General features: G+C 43.9%; 1 protein-coding gene across 1 annotated transcript in view; it reads left to right on the forward strand.

The window, feature by feature from the left end:
* Positions 1-18083, forward strand: part of DHRSX (dehydrogenase/reductase X-linked) — a 319241-nt gene that overhangs the window by 120509 nt on the left and 180649 nt on the right. The window contains exon 3 of the mRNA XM_030202103.1: positions 6340-6408. Within this exon, the coding sequence (XP_030057963.1) occupies positions 6340-6408 (69 nt within the window). The remainder of the gene's footprint in view (positions 1-6339; positions 6409-18083) is intronic.

An 18083-nucleotide genomic window follows, 5' to 3' on the forward strand; every position in this document is an offset into this window, starting at 1 on the left:
GGTCCTTGGAGCAGTTTTAGTGGGTGCAGTACACCTCAGGCAGGTGGACCCAGGCCCATCCTCCCTACCTGTTACACTTGTGGTGGAAAATGGGAGCCCTTCAAAACCCACCAGAAACCCACTGTACCCACATGTGGGTGCCCCCTTCACCCCTTAGGGCTATGGTAGTGGTGTATAGTTGTGGGGAGTGGGGTTTGGGGGGCTCAGCACCGAAGGTAAGGGAACTATGTACCTGGGAGCAATTTGTGAAGTCCACTGCAGTGCCCCCTAGGGTGCCTGGTTGGTGTCCTGGCATGTGAGGGGGACCAGTGCACTATGAATCCTGGCCCCTTCCACGACCAAATACCTTGGAGTTGTTCGTTTTTGAGATGGGCGCCCTTGGTTTCCATTATGGCCGAAAACCGAGGGTGCCCATCTCTACAGCCGGCGATCTCAGCATTTAGGTCGACTATCTCTAAGGTCGACCCAAATGTTGAGATTTGGGCGCCCCCAACCGTATTATCGAAATGAAAGATGGACTCCCATTTCGTTTCAAAAATATAGTCGGGCCCGCCCCTTCGCGGCGCCATCCTCGGAGATGGGCGCCCTTAGAGATGGGCGTCCCCGATCGAAAATGCCCCTCCACGTATTAAAGGTTTGGGTGAAGAGCCAGGATTTTACCTGCTTCCTGAAGTAGAGATAGTCTCAAGTTATACGTAGCCCCTCTAGGAGTAAATTCCAGAGTGTTGTGGCTACTCCTGAGAAGACTCACTGGCGGGTATCACATTGTACAATTTCTTTTGATGAGGGGACAGAAAGCAATGATCCTTGAGAGGATCTTAGAGGTCTCAAAGGTGTGTAAAGAGCTAACTTATTCTTTAAGTACTCTAGCTTATTTTTTCTGAGGGCCTTGAAAATCAAACAGAGAGTTTTAAATTTAGCTCTGAAAGTACTAGTAGCCAGTGTAGGTTTTGCAGGAAGGGTGTGATGTGGTCACGCTGCTTGCAGCCTTTTATCAGTCATGCTGCAGCATTCTGAATTAGTTGGAGCTGATACAAACTCTTTTTGGTTTGACCAGTGTACAGGGCATTACAATAGTCTAGTCATGATGTTATCATGGCATGGACCACTGTGGTCAGACAATCCCTTTTATCACTTCTCCGTCCCACCTCCGGAGGCTGGGCTCCCCTGATTTCTACCCACCAGGCCAGCTTTGCGACACCATGTATGTTCAGGGTGAGGCAAAAAAAGTAAGCCCCTACAGTTTTCTCAGCAACTGCTTTGAAGTTCAACAAGAAAATTTACACATTTTAGTCATCGTACTTAATTCATTTAATTATCTTAAGCTATGTTGATGTTACTAATGTTTTAGCTTTACTGCCCAGCGAATTTTGCACGTTAAAAATTTCACGCTAAAACACAGTAAAATAATGTCATTAAAACGATACAATTAACAATGTCAAAATTTTGCAGTCAAGCAAATCACAGTGCTGTGATTTCAGTTTTTGAGATGATACACAGCCACTATCGCCTTTCCTCCTAAACCTTGTTCGTGCAGTGTCTATATTTTCATTTTGTCCGCTACTGACACCCTGCTCATTATTGCCGTTCTGATCGAAATTCTTTTGAAGAAATTATCTGTAAATTATCATATCAAAGACAAATTATTCAAATTATTGTGTACAAAAGTCTGTGTTACTGAGACATCATTAACAGTAAAGCTGGTGCCCCCTTTTTTGTTATTCCAAATAATGGTAGTTTTACAGTGCAAACTTTTGAATGTGGGAAAATCGCTGGGTGTTCATGCTAAAAAGTCTTTAACTTTACTGTGTTTAAAGATAATCTCAATCCACTTGGCACATAAATGTAGATAGTAACAACAAATAAAGCTGTAAAATTTCACTTTGAAATTCCAAGTGGTTGCTAAGAGAACAGCAAAAAAACTCTAAGGGGTCCTTTTACAAAGGCGTGCTGAAAAATGGCCTGCAGTAGTATAGACACGTGTTTTGGGCACGCACAGAATCATTTTTCAGCGCACCTGTAAAAAATGCCTTTTTTTAAATTTTTGCCGAAAATGGCCGTGTGGCAAAATGAAAATAGCCGCACGTCCATTTTGGGTCTGAGACCTTACCGCCAGCCATTGACCTAGCAGTAAAATCTCACGTGGTAACTACTACTACTACTACTACTATTTAACATTTCTAGAGCGCTACAAAGTGTACGCAGCGCTGTACAAACACAGAAGAAAGACAGTCCATTACCAGGCGGTAATGACCTACGTGCATCAAATGCCACTTGGCGTGCATCCGATACGCGTGTCTGAAAATAAAAATGATTTTTCGGACATGCGCCAAAAATGAAATTACTGCAAGAACCTCGCATTTTGAGTTACCGCCTGGCTACTGTGTGGCTCTTGAGGTAATTTCATTTTTGGGCACGCATAAATGCTTATGCGGCTTAGTAAAAGGGCCCCTAGGAGATTACTCTTTTTTTTTTTGCCTCACCGTATGTGTGTTTGTATGTATGTATGTATGTATATCCTTTAGTACTATGAAGGAGTCTGCAAGCATAGTTTTCCCAATAATTTGCAAAACAGTCTTGAAAATTCTAAAAGCCTGTAGTACTAATTTTGATGCTATAGTAATAGTTACGGCTCTGCATATTATGCTTTCTTCATCAAAATTGACATTTTAAAATTCTTAAGCAGACAAAATCAGGAAGGCAGTAAACATGTTGAGGCAGGGGCGTAGCCAGACAACAGATTTTGGGTGGGCCTAGACAAGAAGTGGGTGGGCACCAAGTATTCTCCCCTCACCATCACCACCACCAAAAAAATATCTCAGCTGGCGTGAAAACGATTCTTTCCACCTTAGCACTCTGCGGCAGGCATGTGCTGAAAACTGAGAATACGCAGGTGCCGGTATCGTGGAGAGTAGCGTTTTTGTTACCATCAGGGGAAAGACTTCAGCTGGTGGAGCTTGGAATCCCCACCAGCTACTGCTAAACGTGTGCTACTGTTGGGTGGGCTTGAGCCCTAAGTGGGTGGGCCCTGGCCCACCCAGGCCCACCTATGGCTACGCCACTGTGTTGAGGGTGATTTTTATAACAAGGCATATAGCCAGGAAAGATATAGGCTCATATATTGTATTTATGTTTAAGGATCGCATATGGACGTATGTAGCTTTAAAAAAATTGTGCCAAGGAATACAGGCATGCGCATTTACTCCTGCTCCAAGGTAGTATTTGTGTACATGTATGTGCAAGTAAGAATGTGTGAATAAACATGTGGATAAAAGAAAGCCAGTTCATGTAGTGTATCTAGATTTTCAGAAAGCTTTTGATAAAGTTCCTCATGAAAGACTCCTGAGAAAATTAGAGTCATAGGATAGGAGGCAAGATTCTGGTGTGGATTAGGAATTGGTTATTGGACAGAAAACAGGTAGGGTTAAATGGTCATGTCTCTCAATGGAGGAGGGTGGAGTGCCACAGAGATCTGTGCTGGGACCGGTGCTATTTAACATAATTATAAATGATATGGAAATTGGAACAACGAGTGAGGTGATTAAATTTGCAGATGATGCAAAACTATTCAAGGTTGTTATAACACATGCGGGCTGTGAAATATTGCAGGAAGACCTTAGGAAATTGGAAGACTGGGCATTCAAATGGCAGATGAAATTTCATGTGAATACCGTATTTTTCGGACTATAAGACGCACTTTTTTCCCCCCAAATTTGGGAGGAAAATGGGGGGTGCGTCTTATAGTCTGAAGGTAGACTTCTCCCTACTCACGCGATCTTCCCTGGTGGTCTAGTGACGTCGGGGCAGGAAAGACCCTCCTCTTTCCTGCCCAGCGCGCTGCTCTCCATCCTCCTGTATGCAGCCTGACGGTCTCGGCGAGATTCAAAATGGCTGCCGAGACTTAAATTCTCGGCGGCCATTTTGAATCTCGCCGAGACCGTCAGGCAGCAATGCATACAGGAGGATGGAGAGCAGCGCGCTGGGCAGGAAAGAGGGGGCTCTTTCCTGCCCCGACGTCACTAGACCACCAGGGAAGATCGCGTGAGTAGGGAGAAGTGGTGACAGGGCTGGGGGGAGGGTGGGATTCGGACAAGACGCACCAGAGCACCTAGGTTTTAGAGTTGGGAAAAAGGAAAAAAAATTTTTTCCTATTTCCCTCTTCTAAAACCTAGGTGCGTCTTATGGTCCGGTGCGTCTTATAGTCCAAAAAATACGGTAAATGCAAGGTGATGCACATTTTTGATGTGCACTGAGGCCCCCTTTTACCACAGCGGGTAAAAGGTTGTCTTTTTTTTTCTCAAAAAGAAATGGCCATATGGTAAGTGAACCACTTGCCGCGAGGCCATTTTGGGAGGGAGCACTTACCACCACTCACTGAGGTGGCAGTAAGGGCTCCTGCGCTAACCTGGCGGAGAGTCAGTCTTCTAGAATTATGGAGAATGGATCGCTAGAAGATTGACTCTGACAGGTCAATTATCACTACCAGAAGCCCTGCGTTGGGCTATGTCATTTCTGACTTCTAAATTGTACGACTTCTGATGCAGGCATTGTATGCCAAAACACGGCCCGTGTTGGGTCAGTGATGTACAGCATCCATTCATACAACTGATTAAAGGACCTGTTTCGGATTTGAAGGCCCTTGGTGCTTTTTTCCTTGCACTGTTTTTTGTGTGTGCTTCAAATCCCCCTCTGTACCTCTGAGATTTACGTGCTATGCCACTTATACGAGCCCTTACAGAATAGCACATAGTTGATGCACGTAAATGTACACTCACCCATGAAAATGCCAGTGTTCTCTCAGAAGCGTAGCCAGGTTGAGGGAGCGGAGAGCGGACTTCCGACAGCACCGGCGAGTATTTTAAGCATGAGAGATCGTGTGAAAAAATAAGCGCTGTTGCCATCTGAAGTCCGTTTGGGGGAGCGGCCGCTCCCCTGGCGACCCACCCAGCTATACCTCTGTGTTCTCTACATCTGTGCATGCGAGTGGCATGTAAATAGAAGCCCCTAATTAGAGAACTGTTGTTTATAAGGATAGCTCTCAGTACTCTATTTGATTATTCTATCCTAGGTGTGGATGGTATTCAGAACAAAGGGAAGGTTGAGTTTCACTTGTCCGCAGGAAGTGTGGGAACTAACATAGATAGTTATAGGAACAGGGGGGAGGGGGGAGAAAAGTGTTAACATACGATGTAGAAATCATCACAATGTTGGCAATCATATGTTTTGTTTTATGATGAAAGATTCAGAGAATGTTGATTGTCTATTCTATCTGTTCATTAATAAAAATCATTGAAACATAAGGATAGCAGTCTCACTCTGCCTGTGGATTGCCTTGGCACTGTTCAGATAGGATTAAATTCAGTAAATGGTGCCTACATTTGGGCACCACAAAAAATGAGCACAAACCATTATTCTATAAATGGATCTCTGAGTTGGGCGCTGGTTATAGAACAGCACTTCACGCCGGGATCCCTGTCCGACTGAAATTAGGTACGGATCTGCCATGTTTTATAGCACTGTGCGAAAACTCTAGAAACATCTGCAACAAAGGAAATGTTAGATCTGTTTTATTGTATATCAGTTGATGTGATATTTTTGATTTTGGAAGTGTGTGCTATCTTACATTTGAATGAGGTGGTTTTTTATTTTACTTTCTTACCATTTTATGGAACTCTTTTATTTACTATGTTATATACTGTATATATTGCATTTGACTATTGTAAACCATTCTGGCTTGCATCGCAAATAGAGACAGTCTAGTAAAACCGATGAAACGATTCACCCATGCTCCTCCCATGGACACGCCCTCTTTTCAGATCTGCATGGAAAATTTACACGTGCATCTTTACAGAATCCTGACTAGGAGGATTAATGCGTAAATTCTCATTGTCAATTAGTGTCAATAATTGTTAGCACCCAATTATTGGTGGCAATTGCCTTGCTGTTAAATTGCGTGCGCAAATCGGGAGCAAATTGCATGCACAAGTCTGAGTGCCATATGTATATAATTTGGGAGATAATGCCTATGCATTTTGTAAGGATATTCAGCAGCACTATCAAATTTTCACAGGCTTGTACCCCCAGGCAATTTTGTGAGCCTATTCAAGTGCATAAGTAACTGTTCTACATGCTCAACAGGCTTGTAATATTACCCCTAACAATATTATTAGCGATATTAATGGGAATCAGTGTAAATGAGTTGGTGGCCACCATTCTACAAGCTGTTGGTGCAAATCCTTATATGTAACATCTTTTTAGTCTCTCTTCTGGTAATGTACTTTAGCTCTATTTATCTATCGTAACACTTAAAAACAAAATATATTTTTTAAATTATTACAGCTAGTAACAATGAAAGTGAAGGCCAAGAAGCAGTGAGGACAATAAGGGAAGAAACGCTGAACGAAAAAGGTAAGCGTTGATCATGCATGTTGCCGCTGCTTTATTTGAATCACCTGCTACATTTGGAAATGACTGTTTTGTGAGTTCAATAACTAAATATTAAGGCAAATTAGTAATTTTGAAACTGGATCTTCAATCACCATAGATCATAAATTTTTGAAATCCAGTAGCTATACATACATACAACTTCTTATCATACTAATTCTAAATGTTCCAGAGTCATGTATCTTTATAGCTTTTATCTTAGTATCTTCAAACCATCTCACACTGGTTTCCCCAGAACCTCAGTGATGTTAATCGCTACAATTTCAATTGCAGCGATACAGTATATGCAACATCTAAATCTTCACTGGTTCTTTTACACCTAACCTCCTCTTATAATTATCAAAACTTTTCCACTTATCTCATTGTGTCTTGCTTTATTGTCGGACCCAGGGGGACAGTTGTCCGACATGCACGTTTCGCCCAAACCTGGGCTGTCTCAAGGACCTTCCCCCTGCATTTTCATTAGCGTCAGCTCAGCAAACGTAACTTAGTATCTAGGTTTGGGCGAAACGTGCATGTCGGAGGGATATTTACCAAAAGGCCTCACTGAGATTGAATGAGTTCTGTAGCTATAGAAATAGATGAGGCAAAAAAATATTACTTGTATTTATTATCGGACAAGGTAACTACATTTACTTTGAGTTTGAAGACGTCCATGTTTTCTTTGATTGTTTTGTTACTAGTGTAGAAGAAAGTTACAGAATGTATTAAGTATAAGATGACCAATAAATTCAGCGAGGATGCATTGAAACATCCCAGTGTTTTGCTTATCAGTTTCTTTATTGGAAAGTGCTTTTTCTGCCAGTACAGACTATAGACACTCACTTAGGGAAGCAATTAAAAATCACAGGTTTGATGCTTGAATGATTCACCGCATTGATATCTTAGTGTTTGTCATCCGTGGCTCCACTTTTCTGATATTTGGGGATGTAGGCAGTGGCAGCGTAGAATCCCTTAGATTCTATATACGTTGCTCAAAGTTGGGTGCCCAAATTTGGATGCCTAGGGCAGATGAGGCACCAACAATCAATAACCGATGTAAATTGGCAACAATTTAAAGTTACACACACATCTGCCTAGGCGCTATTCTGTAACTTCTGTGCCTAAATTTTAACGTGTACCGCTGTAAAGGGGTGTGACTATAGGGAGGAGCATGGGCAGATCAAGGGGCGTTCCCAGAAGTTAGGCACGATGTTATAGAATACTATAAAATGCATGCCCAGCTGGTATAGTTGGGTGCCAGCATTTACGCCAGGTTTTGTCAATCATAAATGCTGGCGCCCAAAGTTGAGTGTAAAATCTGCATGAAGCTAGTATTCTATAAAGGGAGCTTTGTGTGGAGCACCCTTTATAGAATACCAGTTCATTGTAGGTCTTCCTGGCACCTAACTTTGGGCGCCATTAACTGGATATTGCAGTGGCATAGCTAGGTGGGGCACAAGGGGAACGAATAAGCAACTATTGAAAGCACATTATTTTACTCTTGTATTTGGAGCATCTCTCCCTGAGGGCTGATGGAGATCGAACCCTGGGTAATGGTTGGATTTTGGAGCTGTTTGTTTAATTCTTTCCTCTCTGAACATTGTAATTCTTCTGATGTTTTATGTTTTCTTAATTTTATTATTGTGCACCGCTGTGATCTTTTTCTTGTAAAATGCCTAGCAGTATAGCAAATTTAATAAGCTGCAACTGGAATAACTGAAAAATATGTGCTTTCAGTAAGCAGCAGGCTTTTTATACTTGATTTCACTAGCAAAGGGCAGCCAATGTTGTTCTTTAAACAATGAGGTGACACAATCTGTTCTTTTAGCATTATACAGTAGCTTTGCAGCAGTATTTTGTAAAGCGTGTAAGCGTTTAATGGCCTATGTAGGAAGCCAAATAAAGCAAAGTGTTGCATGTTGTTATAATGAGCTGGATAGATTATTGCAACAACGTTTTCAGTGTTCTAGAATCCAAGGAAGGTTTAAAGCGAAAAACATTTGTTAACTCACTCGAAAAATCGAAATGCCTAATGACAAGAATAGGTTGAAATGGAGATGTAGTAAAAATCCAAAGACAGCCTGATTTAGCAGGATTAAGAAGAAGTTGGGGTTGAGATATCCATTGAGTAATTTTGTCCAAATTTGCAGGAAGTATAATCAGAAATTGAGGATCCCAAGTGTTGTAGGCCACTAAAAGTTGAATGTCATTCGCATTAATGTAAGGGGAGATGCCAATGTTTGAATAAGCAAGTGGAGCTATAAATAAATTGAATAAGATAGGGCTATGAGTAGACCACTGTAGGACTCTCTTGATAAAAACTGTGCGTGAGAAAGCGTATTATTAGAATTTACTTTGAAAGTACGATATGACAAATACAACTGGAGCCAATTTAAAGCCACTCCTTTTACAGCAACATCAACTAGCTAATCTAGGCTGAACTTAAGTCAGGTTGTATGAAGAACACTTCTTTCCTAGCTTCTCAATGACAGTTGATATAATTAAGCATTCCTAATAATGCAGTTTCTGTACTATGCCCAGTATGAAATCCAGACTTTTTAGGGTGGCAGCTATTGTTAATATTCCAAAAACAAATGTTCTACTGACATAATGTCTTTTTAGTTAGCTTTGCCAGAAATGGTACTTGAGCAATGGAGCGAAAAATATATAACCCTTGTGTAATGAGACGGTTTTGCCTTTTCTTTCCATCTTTTCTGCCACTCTTTCCTGGTCTAATGTGCCAAACCAGTATAATGAAAAGAAAATTGGAATAGTTTCTCTTCTTTCCCATCCAGAAAGAGTTGGGGTTCAGTGGTAGAGCAGTCAAATTCATTGAAATAAAGGCCTCTGGTTTGAAGAGGAGCTTACTCTGAAACCCTTCTTGGTCAGTAGTCACAGTGACTGATTGACTGTGAACAGTAAATGTGAGATTTTTGGAGTTCTTTATTCCATTACTCCTGGGGGGGTGGGGGGGGGGACTTCTTTACAAGCACAATCCCAAGTCCTTCACCTCTTCTACTACCTATACCAGTGGTTCCCAAACCTGGTCCTAGAGGCACTCCAGCCATGGTTTTTAGGATAACTATAGTACAAATACCTGGTCTGGATTTCAGGTTCCTTTTTGATTAGTACTATGTGACTGCTGAGAGAGAGAACCTAGCCACTAAATGTAGGGCCTGGGAACTGAAGAGAAACCTTCCCTCTGACCACATGAACCCAGAAAATAAAAGTGCTTTCCCCTTTCAGATCTCAAATTTCCATAGGTCCAAATGTAAAGGAGGTACCAAGGGGGCTCCATATGGAACTAGCAAAACTGAAGTGGATAAAGCCATGGAGTGAGATGCAATGAATCCTAGGATGTGAAGGGAGCTCAAAAAGATACTGACAGGTCCAATGAAAAACGTATTCAATAGCATTTTGGAGACAGGAACGGTCCATTAGAGTACAAAAGGGCAGATGTGGTGCCTCTTCATTAAAGTGGTTACAGAGAGAATGTTAGAAGCCATAGGCTGATTAATCTTACCTCAGTGGTGGGAAAGTTAATGGAGACTCCTGAAATTAAAGATAGTGGACTGTCTAGTACAATCTAGTGGGCCACAGGACCCACGGTAGTATGGTTTTTATTAAGGGCAAATTGTGTTAAATGAATTTGATTTAATTATAAAATTAGATCAAGGACATATATTAGATGCTTACTTGAATTTCAGTAAAGTCCAGTAGTTGGAAAGTAGAGCCAGTGCAAGATAGACCTTTTTATTATCTGACCTCTGAAAGTGGCAAGGTGTCAGGTCCTCGAGGCAGAACCGGAATACGTGAGCCCTTGGACCACTGCCGAGGAGCGGCAGGCAAGACCACCCTGGAACTGGATACACGGAAGGACAGGGCTGGACCTCTGAAATGGAGTTGGGACTGAGGCAGGCAACTGGAACCGGCAGAACAGGAACAGCTTCACCTGCACTTGTCCCCCGTTCCCCTGGAGTTGAGCTCCAGCATGCGGGGGACCGGCAGGACTTGCAGGACGAGGCCGGTACTGGAGATCCAGAGGACCCACCCTGGGTCAGGGAACATGAGGAAGCTAGACGAGACTCAGACTGAAAGCTGCTGCGCTGCCCCTAGCAAGGAACCCAAGACAGACCAGGGAGACAAGACGAACAGAAGTGAAATAGGAGCAAGGACTAGGGCACACAGCAAGCTAGGCAGAACGGGGTACCGGGAATACTCACAGGGTAAACCCACTAGCTAGGTAGAGGCAGGATACAGGATAAGCACCCAGGAAATACACACTAGCTAGACAGAGACAAGATGAACACTCAGGCTATACAAGCAGGGTTCAGGATATACACCCAGGATATACAAGCAGGGTTCAGGATATACCCTCAGGGTAAACACCCTAGCTAGGCAAAGGCAGGGTTCAGGATCTACCCTCAGGATATACAAGCAGGGTTCAGGATAACCCCTCAGGGTAAACGCCCTAGCTAGGCAGAAGCAGGGTACGACAGGAACCGGCAGAGATCAGGGCTGGCAGCAAGCAAGGAAAGTCAGGAACAAGCAGGAGTCAAACTCGTCAGGCAAACAGAAGGAGAACTAGGAACTAACGGAGTCTTAGGGCTGGCAGCAGGCAGAGGAGAATATCGGGGTTCAGGCACTAGTCAGACACAGGCAGCAGACGATAGAATTAGAACTAGCAGAGTCAGGCTGAAGCTTCAGACTCCCACCACAAACCAAGGGAGAGTGGCTGAAGGCTTCAGATACCAAACACAGAGCAAGGGAGTAGAAGGACAAGCAGTCCACAGACACAGAGTAGCAGGGCAGAGTCCCCCACGGAAGGACTAGCAGTCCACAGACACAAAGAGATGCTGGGCCAGAACCCAGAGAAAGGCTAAGCAGTAGTGCAGCAGAACACTAACTAACCAGACCTGGCCTAAAGGCATAACACCATGCAAAGGCCCTGAATGCAGCACAGCACTTCCTTAAGAAGGTCCTCACTGATGATGTCACCTGCGCGGGACAGGAGCAGGAAACACACTCACACCAAGGGGAGGCTGGGAACACATAGGAAGTGAACACACAGGAAAGACAAGCAGGAGCCATCTTGGAAGCTGGCACAGAGTAGGCGGCAGCCATCTTAGATGCTGGCTCCCTAGAGCGGCATAGCCCACACAGGTGAGGTCTAGTGAAGTAATCAGCACACAGAGCCAGAGACAAAACTAACACAGAGACAGACAGAAGCCAGCTCAGAGGCTGACCCCCAGAAACAAGGTAAGGCTGAGGGTGGTCACGGCCACAGACGTGACACAAGGACAGATCAAGTACTGTATGTGTATTTTTTTATACCACATTCATATTGTATGCTTTGAGTATGGAAAGACATCGTAAAGTGGACCTTAGCTAATAAAATATTGTAATAATATTATTGAATTGTTGGGTCAATAAAGATTCAATAATGAATGTGACTGTTGGGCAGACTGGATGGACCATACAGGTCTATATCTGCCATCATTTACTATGTTACTATGAATTTCAGTAAAGCTTTTATACTGTCCCTCATGTTGATAAAGAAGGAACTTTAGAGTGGTTCATTAGGCTGTAGATTGGATTAGAAATTGATCCAATGAAAGGATGATGGTAAATGGCACTGAAAGGAGAAAGCTGATTAGAGGAGATCTGTAATGTAGTAGACACCCGGGATGTACTAGGAGTGAGGAGGAGAATGAGAAGGAAGGATCTAAAAAAAATCTTGAGAGTAATCAAATACTTGACTCTGCATTTTTTTTGCACTGATTTGTAATTGCCACATATTAAATTGGCAGTTCTAGGAATCACAGTGCTTGTCATGAGTTCACACCTTACTTGTTTTAATAGCATAAGTGCCTATTAAAACAATATTCATGATTTAGGATGGAAGATGGTGGTTTTGCAATTATCACTCTTCTTACTGGGGTATTCATGAAATATTCAGTATATGGGGGGCATAGAAGGGTGAAGGAAAGCATTAAATGATGCAGGGTGATAAACTAATGTGTTCCAAAAAATAAGAAGGTGGTAGGAGTGGTAGCATCTTATGATCTCAAGGTAGGAAAACTTTAACAAGGGTGTGTCTAGAGCCAGAGGCATGTATAGTGATAGGTACTGATAATGCATAGAGATGTGCATTTGTTTTTGGACAGATTGGCAAACATGACAAATTAAGCCATTTTTTGTTTGTATACTTCTATTCAAAAGATATTCAAAAGATCGGTATGAAAGGGGAGGTGCTACTGTTGGGAGATTCGTTTGCGGAATCGGAAAGAAGTAGGGAGATTGTGGATGCCTGTCAAATTGCCTTGCTCAGACAAATGGTGACGGAACCCACGAGGGAAGGGTCGATGCTGGATCTAGTGCTCACTAATGGAGGTAGTGTTTCCGATATCCGGGTGGGTGCCCACCTATGTAATAGTGATCATCACACCGTATGGTTTGATATAAGGGCGGAGTGCAGACGCACAAAACTCAAAGTACTGGATTTCAGACATACTGATTTTGATAAAATGGTGGAATACCTGAAGAAGGAGCTGTTGGCATGCGAAGGCATAGAAGAAGTGGAAAAATAGTGGTCCAAGCCCAAATGAGCTTGATAGCCAGAATAGAACCACCTTGGGAAGAAAATATGAAGGAGCAGAGGTCACTTCAAAGTCCCATCATCGATGTTGACATCATGATTCTGGGACCAGTATCTTTTCCTTACCATTTCTCTCTTGGATTTCATAGGGAGGGAAGCTTGTGTTAGTGAGGTATAGGCTTCAGAGGAAAAGAGGTGACTGTTGTCAGGCTTAGACAGAAAGAAAGCAAAGAGCACACATACACAGAGCTTACAGTAGATGAGCAGAGGGGCTAGGCCTTGATTGAATTTGTGTGTCCGAGAAAAGTCAAACAGAATCCAAAGTGAGAAGCTTGATAATAATGCTGGTGCCACGTTACCAGTGGTGTGCTGGTAAATTTTTAACAACAGGCTCTCTCCCCGGTCCACCTCGGCGCCCCCCCCCACGTCCACCTCGGCGCCCCCTCATCCACCGCTGTGCCCCCCCCCCACCTCTGCGCCCCCCAAAAATTGCAGAGCTGGCCATAGCCGGGGGGAGGGGGCAATGCATTATTCTCTCCAGGAAAAAAAATTAAATGATCCCAGGTTCCAATCTAATTCATGTTTAATATGGGATAAAATGCCATAAATAAGTAAATAAATATAAACTTTTAATGTTCAGCACCTGATTCTCAAAGTGGACATATTCCAAACACTATAATGAAAATAAAATTATTTTTTTCTACCTTTGTTTTCTGGTGACTTTGTTTCTCTGATCATGCTGGTCCAGTATCTGATTCTGCTGCTCTCTATCTGTTCCCTTGACTCCGTTTCCAGGGCTTCCTTTCCATTTATTTCTTTTCTTTCCTCCTTTCTTCTTCATTTCTGGTCCTCCGCAGACTTGACTGTCCAGTGGATCTAGCTTCTTCCTATTTTCTCCATCCATGTGCAGTTTCTCTCCTCAATTCCTTTTCCCTCATCTAATCTCCTTCCTCTATCTTCCCTCCATGTCCAGCATTTCTTCTCTCTCCCTTCCCTCCTCTCCATCCATGTCCAGAATTTCTCTTGTTCTCCCCTCCATCCATGTCCTGAAACTCTCCTCTCTCCCCTGCCCCCCTCTACCCATCCATGTTCAGCAAGTCTCTCCCCTGCCCCCTCTCCCCATCCATGCCCAGCAAATCTCTCCCCTGGCCCCCTCTCCCCATCCATACCCAGTGATTCTCCTCCCTCCCCTGCCCTTCCCTCCCGCTCCCAAACATGTCCAGCGAATGATGTCCTTCGCCCCCACCCTCCCCTCCCGCTCCCATCTGTCTTTTTTAATTACCTCCATCGAAGCCCGCGCTATTTAAAGCCCTGCTGCGTGCAGGCTGTCTCTCCAGGTTTCCCCTGCTTGCTTCGGTGATGTTCGTGCCCTTAGTCCCGCCTTCGCGGAAAAAGGAAATGACGTCAGAATGACGTCAGAAGGCGGGACTAAGGGCGCGAACGTCACCGAAGCAAGCAGGGGAAGCCTGGAGAGACGGCCTGCACGCAGCAGGGCTTTAAATAGTGGTTTCGATGGAGGTAATTTAAAAAGTCAGATGGGAGTGGCAGCGGGAGGGTGGGGGCGAAGGACATCGTTTACCATGTTTCGGAGCGGCAGGGGAGGTAAGCATGGCCTGTGATGGCGCCCTCCTGCCATGCTTACCTCCCCTAATGGAGCCGGCTCGCCCCCAACAACAACCGGCTCGCAAGAGCTGTCAAAATTTAACAAGCGGCTCTTGCGAGCCGGACAGAGCCGGCTCCAGCACACCACTGCACGCTACCTCTCTGCTTTGAGGTCTTCCTTCAAACGTTTTTGTTGCTGTGCCTCTCTCCTGGTTCATTGGGGTCTTCTGAGCAGTGTTGATGCTGCATTGTCCCTGTCCTGATATCTTGGAGTCTTCATTTCTCTGTTTGTGCCCTTTTAGTCTTTTTGGTACCATTGGACCTTCTTGCCACACCTGATGTAGTACAGTGCTGTTTTTTTCTGTTAAGGAGGCCTGTCAGCAAGTTCAAAAATATTTGGATTTAACACTTACCATTCCTGTATTGTTAAATTTAGAAAGAGGAGAAGGCATATTTTTTGCACAGACTTTTGCATGAAAAATCTCATCTCTTATGTCTTATTGAGGTTTGTGATTAACTTAACTGTTCTGAGTGTATTTATTTTAAGGATTTACAGAATTATTTGATTGTAGTGTTTTGTTGGTTTTGTAATTACTTGCTTTTAACTATTTATATTTTACATTATATTACTGTATATACAGCACATGTGTATAAGTTGAAGAATTTATGCTCAATAATTGAACTTCCTTTTCATCCTGCTTGATCAGTCTAGACAAATGGGTTGATTACTGCAATTATATTTTGTCAGGGCTTTTAATGTTATCCATGAATGCATTACAGGCAATACAAAATGCAGCTACTCACTTAGTAAGCTGGCTGTTCTTGATTTGATCATATTTCTCCTAAATTTCAATTGTTAATTGGCTTTCTGTGGCTGCTCCTTTGAAATTTAAGATCATTCTACTACTTTTTAAACCTTTATGTTATGATGTTTCTTTATATTTACAATCAGGTTTTAGTTTGTATCATTAATTGTCTTTTGTGTTCTTCACAACAAGGATTATTAGCTGTTCCTTCTTTAATAATGTGAAAAGATGGCTGTTTCAGAAATATGTGGGTTGAGGTGCGGATGGGTGGGTTATCTTGAAGTCTGTATGTGAGACTACCACCAGGGGGCAGAGGCGCCATTTTGGATGCCGGGGTCAATCTGGATGGCAGTGGAAGGGATTGTTGATGCGCGGGACCACCAAACTACAAAAAAGATCTGGGGGGGGGGGGTTAAGGGATGGGGAGGGGAGGGCTCTGAGGGGGTAGTGTTTTTCTGTTTGGGGGGTGTCCATCAGCAAAAAGGATTAGATGGGGACACATCTGGGGGAAGGAGTTCTGACCAGCTGGGGGGGATCCTGTTAGCAACCACACTATTGGACTGCTGATAGTGTGGCTGCATTTACGGCTCCCTCTTGAGATGCAGTAAGTTAGGTTGCACTATCATCATTCTTGACTGACAGTGTGTGGTACCAACCTGTGTACCTATTACAGCTGACAACTCCTCCACCCATCCATGTCACACAATCTCCTGCCCATTCCTGCATTAATCAGCTAGTGCAAGATTTTCTGTACTGGCTGTTGTAATAGCGCAGAAGACATTAGCACAGGTCCGCACTAATGTCTACCGTATGGTAAACTCTGTGTTAGCTGCTTAACGTAGCTTAGTAAAAGATGTCCTATGTGCTTAGTTTTTCTATAAAAATTGAAGAAACATCTGTATACTGAGTAGAGGCAGACTGATTTTTGGTTTCAGCTTCAGCGTCAAAACCAGCCCCAAATCTGCATTTGGCCTTGTTTATGTTCCGGCCAAAAATGCCAGTGCATTTTCAGAAACCGAAAATTTTGTGCTATGTCTGTTGGCAAACCTAAACTTTTGTGCTGTGTCTGGTGGCTCTTCTCCCCCATCCTTTCTTGTGAACTGAAGGAACTCCTAATTCCTCTATCCCCCCCCCCCCCAAAACAGAAGCTCCCCCCCACCTGGTCTACCATACCTCCTTGGTAATCTTTTGGCTAGTCAGGAAGTGGTGGCAGCCATTTTGACACTGGAGACGGCTTGGACAGGAATGACTAGGGATTGCTCCTGCCCTGACTAGGCACTAGACCACCAGGGTGGGAAGGTAGGCCTCGGGGAGGGGGAGAGGGCAGCCAACAGATGTGTTTGGGAGAGGAGCTGCTTCTGTTTGGAGAGGAGGATGCTGGAGCTCCTTTGGTTTGGGGAGGTGGCAGGGGAGGGAGAGAGAGTGTGGAGGCTGTATCCATTCTAGGGCTGGACCAGTTTCAGTTTTGGCTGCAACCAAGCAGCAAATTTCGGCCACAGATATGGTTTGGCTGAAACTGGAAAGAATGATTTTGATTGCCCTCTAGTACTGGCTGCCTAAATTAGGCAGCCAGTTAAAAAAGTACAATATAAAATCCCACTAGAGCACAATAAAATATTCAGACAGAAAACAATATTTGAAAGGTATTTGTTTTTCTGCTTATATAAAATAAAAAGTAAATAACTTAGGGGACCTTTAACTAAAAATTACTAAGAAATGGGCTTGGTGCATTTTAACATAACACTGACCCATGTGTTAAGCCCATTTCTAATGCAACTCCAAGATAGGACTTTTTCCTTTTTGTAGGTTCCACGCTAATTTTCCATTAGCACACGTGACCAGGGCTGCCGAGGGGGGGGGGGGGGTAAAATTCCACAGCCCCGGCATCCAAGGTGGGCCCGGCACTGGGGTCTGCTCTCTCCTGCTCCTGTCAGGACCCGGGTGACTGCGGTAATGCGATAACCCGGTCCCAGCACACAGGAGCAGGAGATAAACAGACCCAGGCACTGGGTCCCCCCCCCCCCCCTTGGAGGCCAGGGAGGAGCAGACACACTGACACAGGCAGGTAGGGGGTGTGCGATTGTGGTGGCCTGAGCAAGCAAGGAGCAGTGGCGGTAGCTGCGTCCTGAGTGTGTGTGTGTGTGTGTCGGGGGGGGGGGGGGGGGGGCGTGGCAGCTGTGGCTCTCCTTCGGGCTCTGCTCTGTCTCTCAATGCCCCTGCACGAGACCTGCAAAAATATTAACGTGAGAACACTTATTGCCTTCTATTTGTCAGTAAATGTTCCTGCATTAAGCCTTCATTATCCATTTAGTGAACACTAATGCAAAACCACTAGCTGGATAATGCTTCCACGCCCATTCCTCACCCATGACATGCTCCTTCCTGGAAAATAACAAAAAATAAATAAAGCGCACTGACAGGCAAATTACTGCAAAATACTGTAGTGCATTTTATGGAAAACATTTTTTTTCCCATTAAGCATGTGTTTATGCTTAAAGCGGTTTACAGAAAGGGCCCCTTTCTGTGCAAAATAATTCAAATATATGCAAGTATGTCACCATAGATTTTCCTGTTACCAGAGAATCTACCCCTGATCTGCTACAGGAAACTGGGGGCTGTGTTTATAGCATGTAGCTGTGTTTTGAGAGACT

This window comes from Microcaecilia unicolor, chromosome 4, assembly GCF_901765095.1.
Source record: "Microcaecilia unicolor chromosome 4, aMicUni1.1, whole genome shotgun sequence".
Taxonomy (NCBI): domain Eukaryota; kingdom Metazoa; phylum Chordata; class Amphibia; order Gymnophiona; family Siphonopidae; genus Microcaecilia; species Microcaecilia unicolor.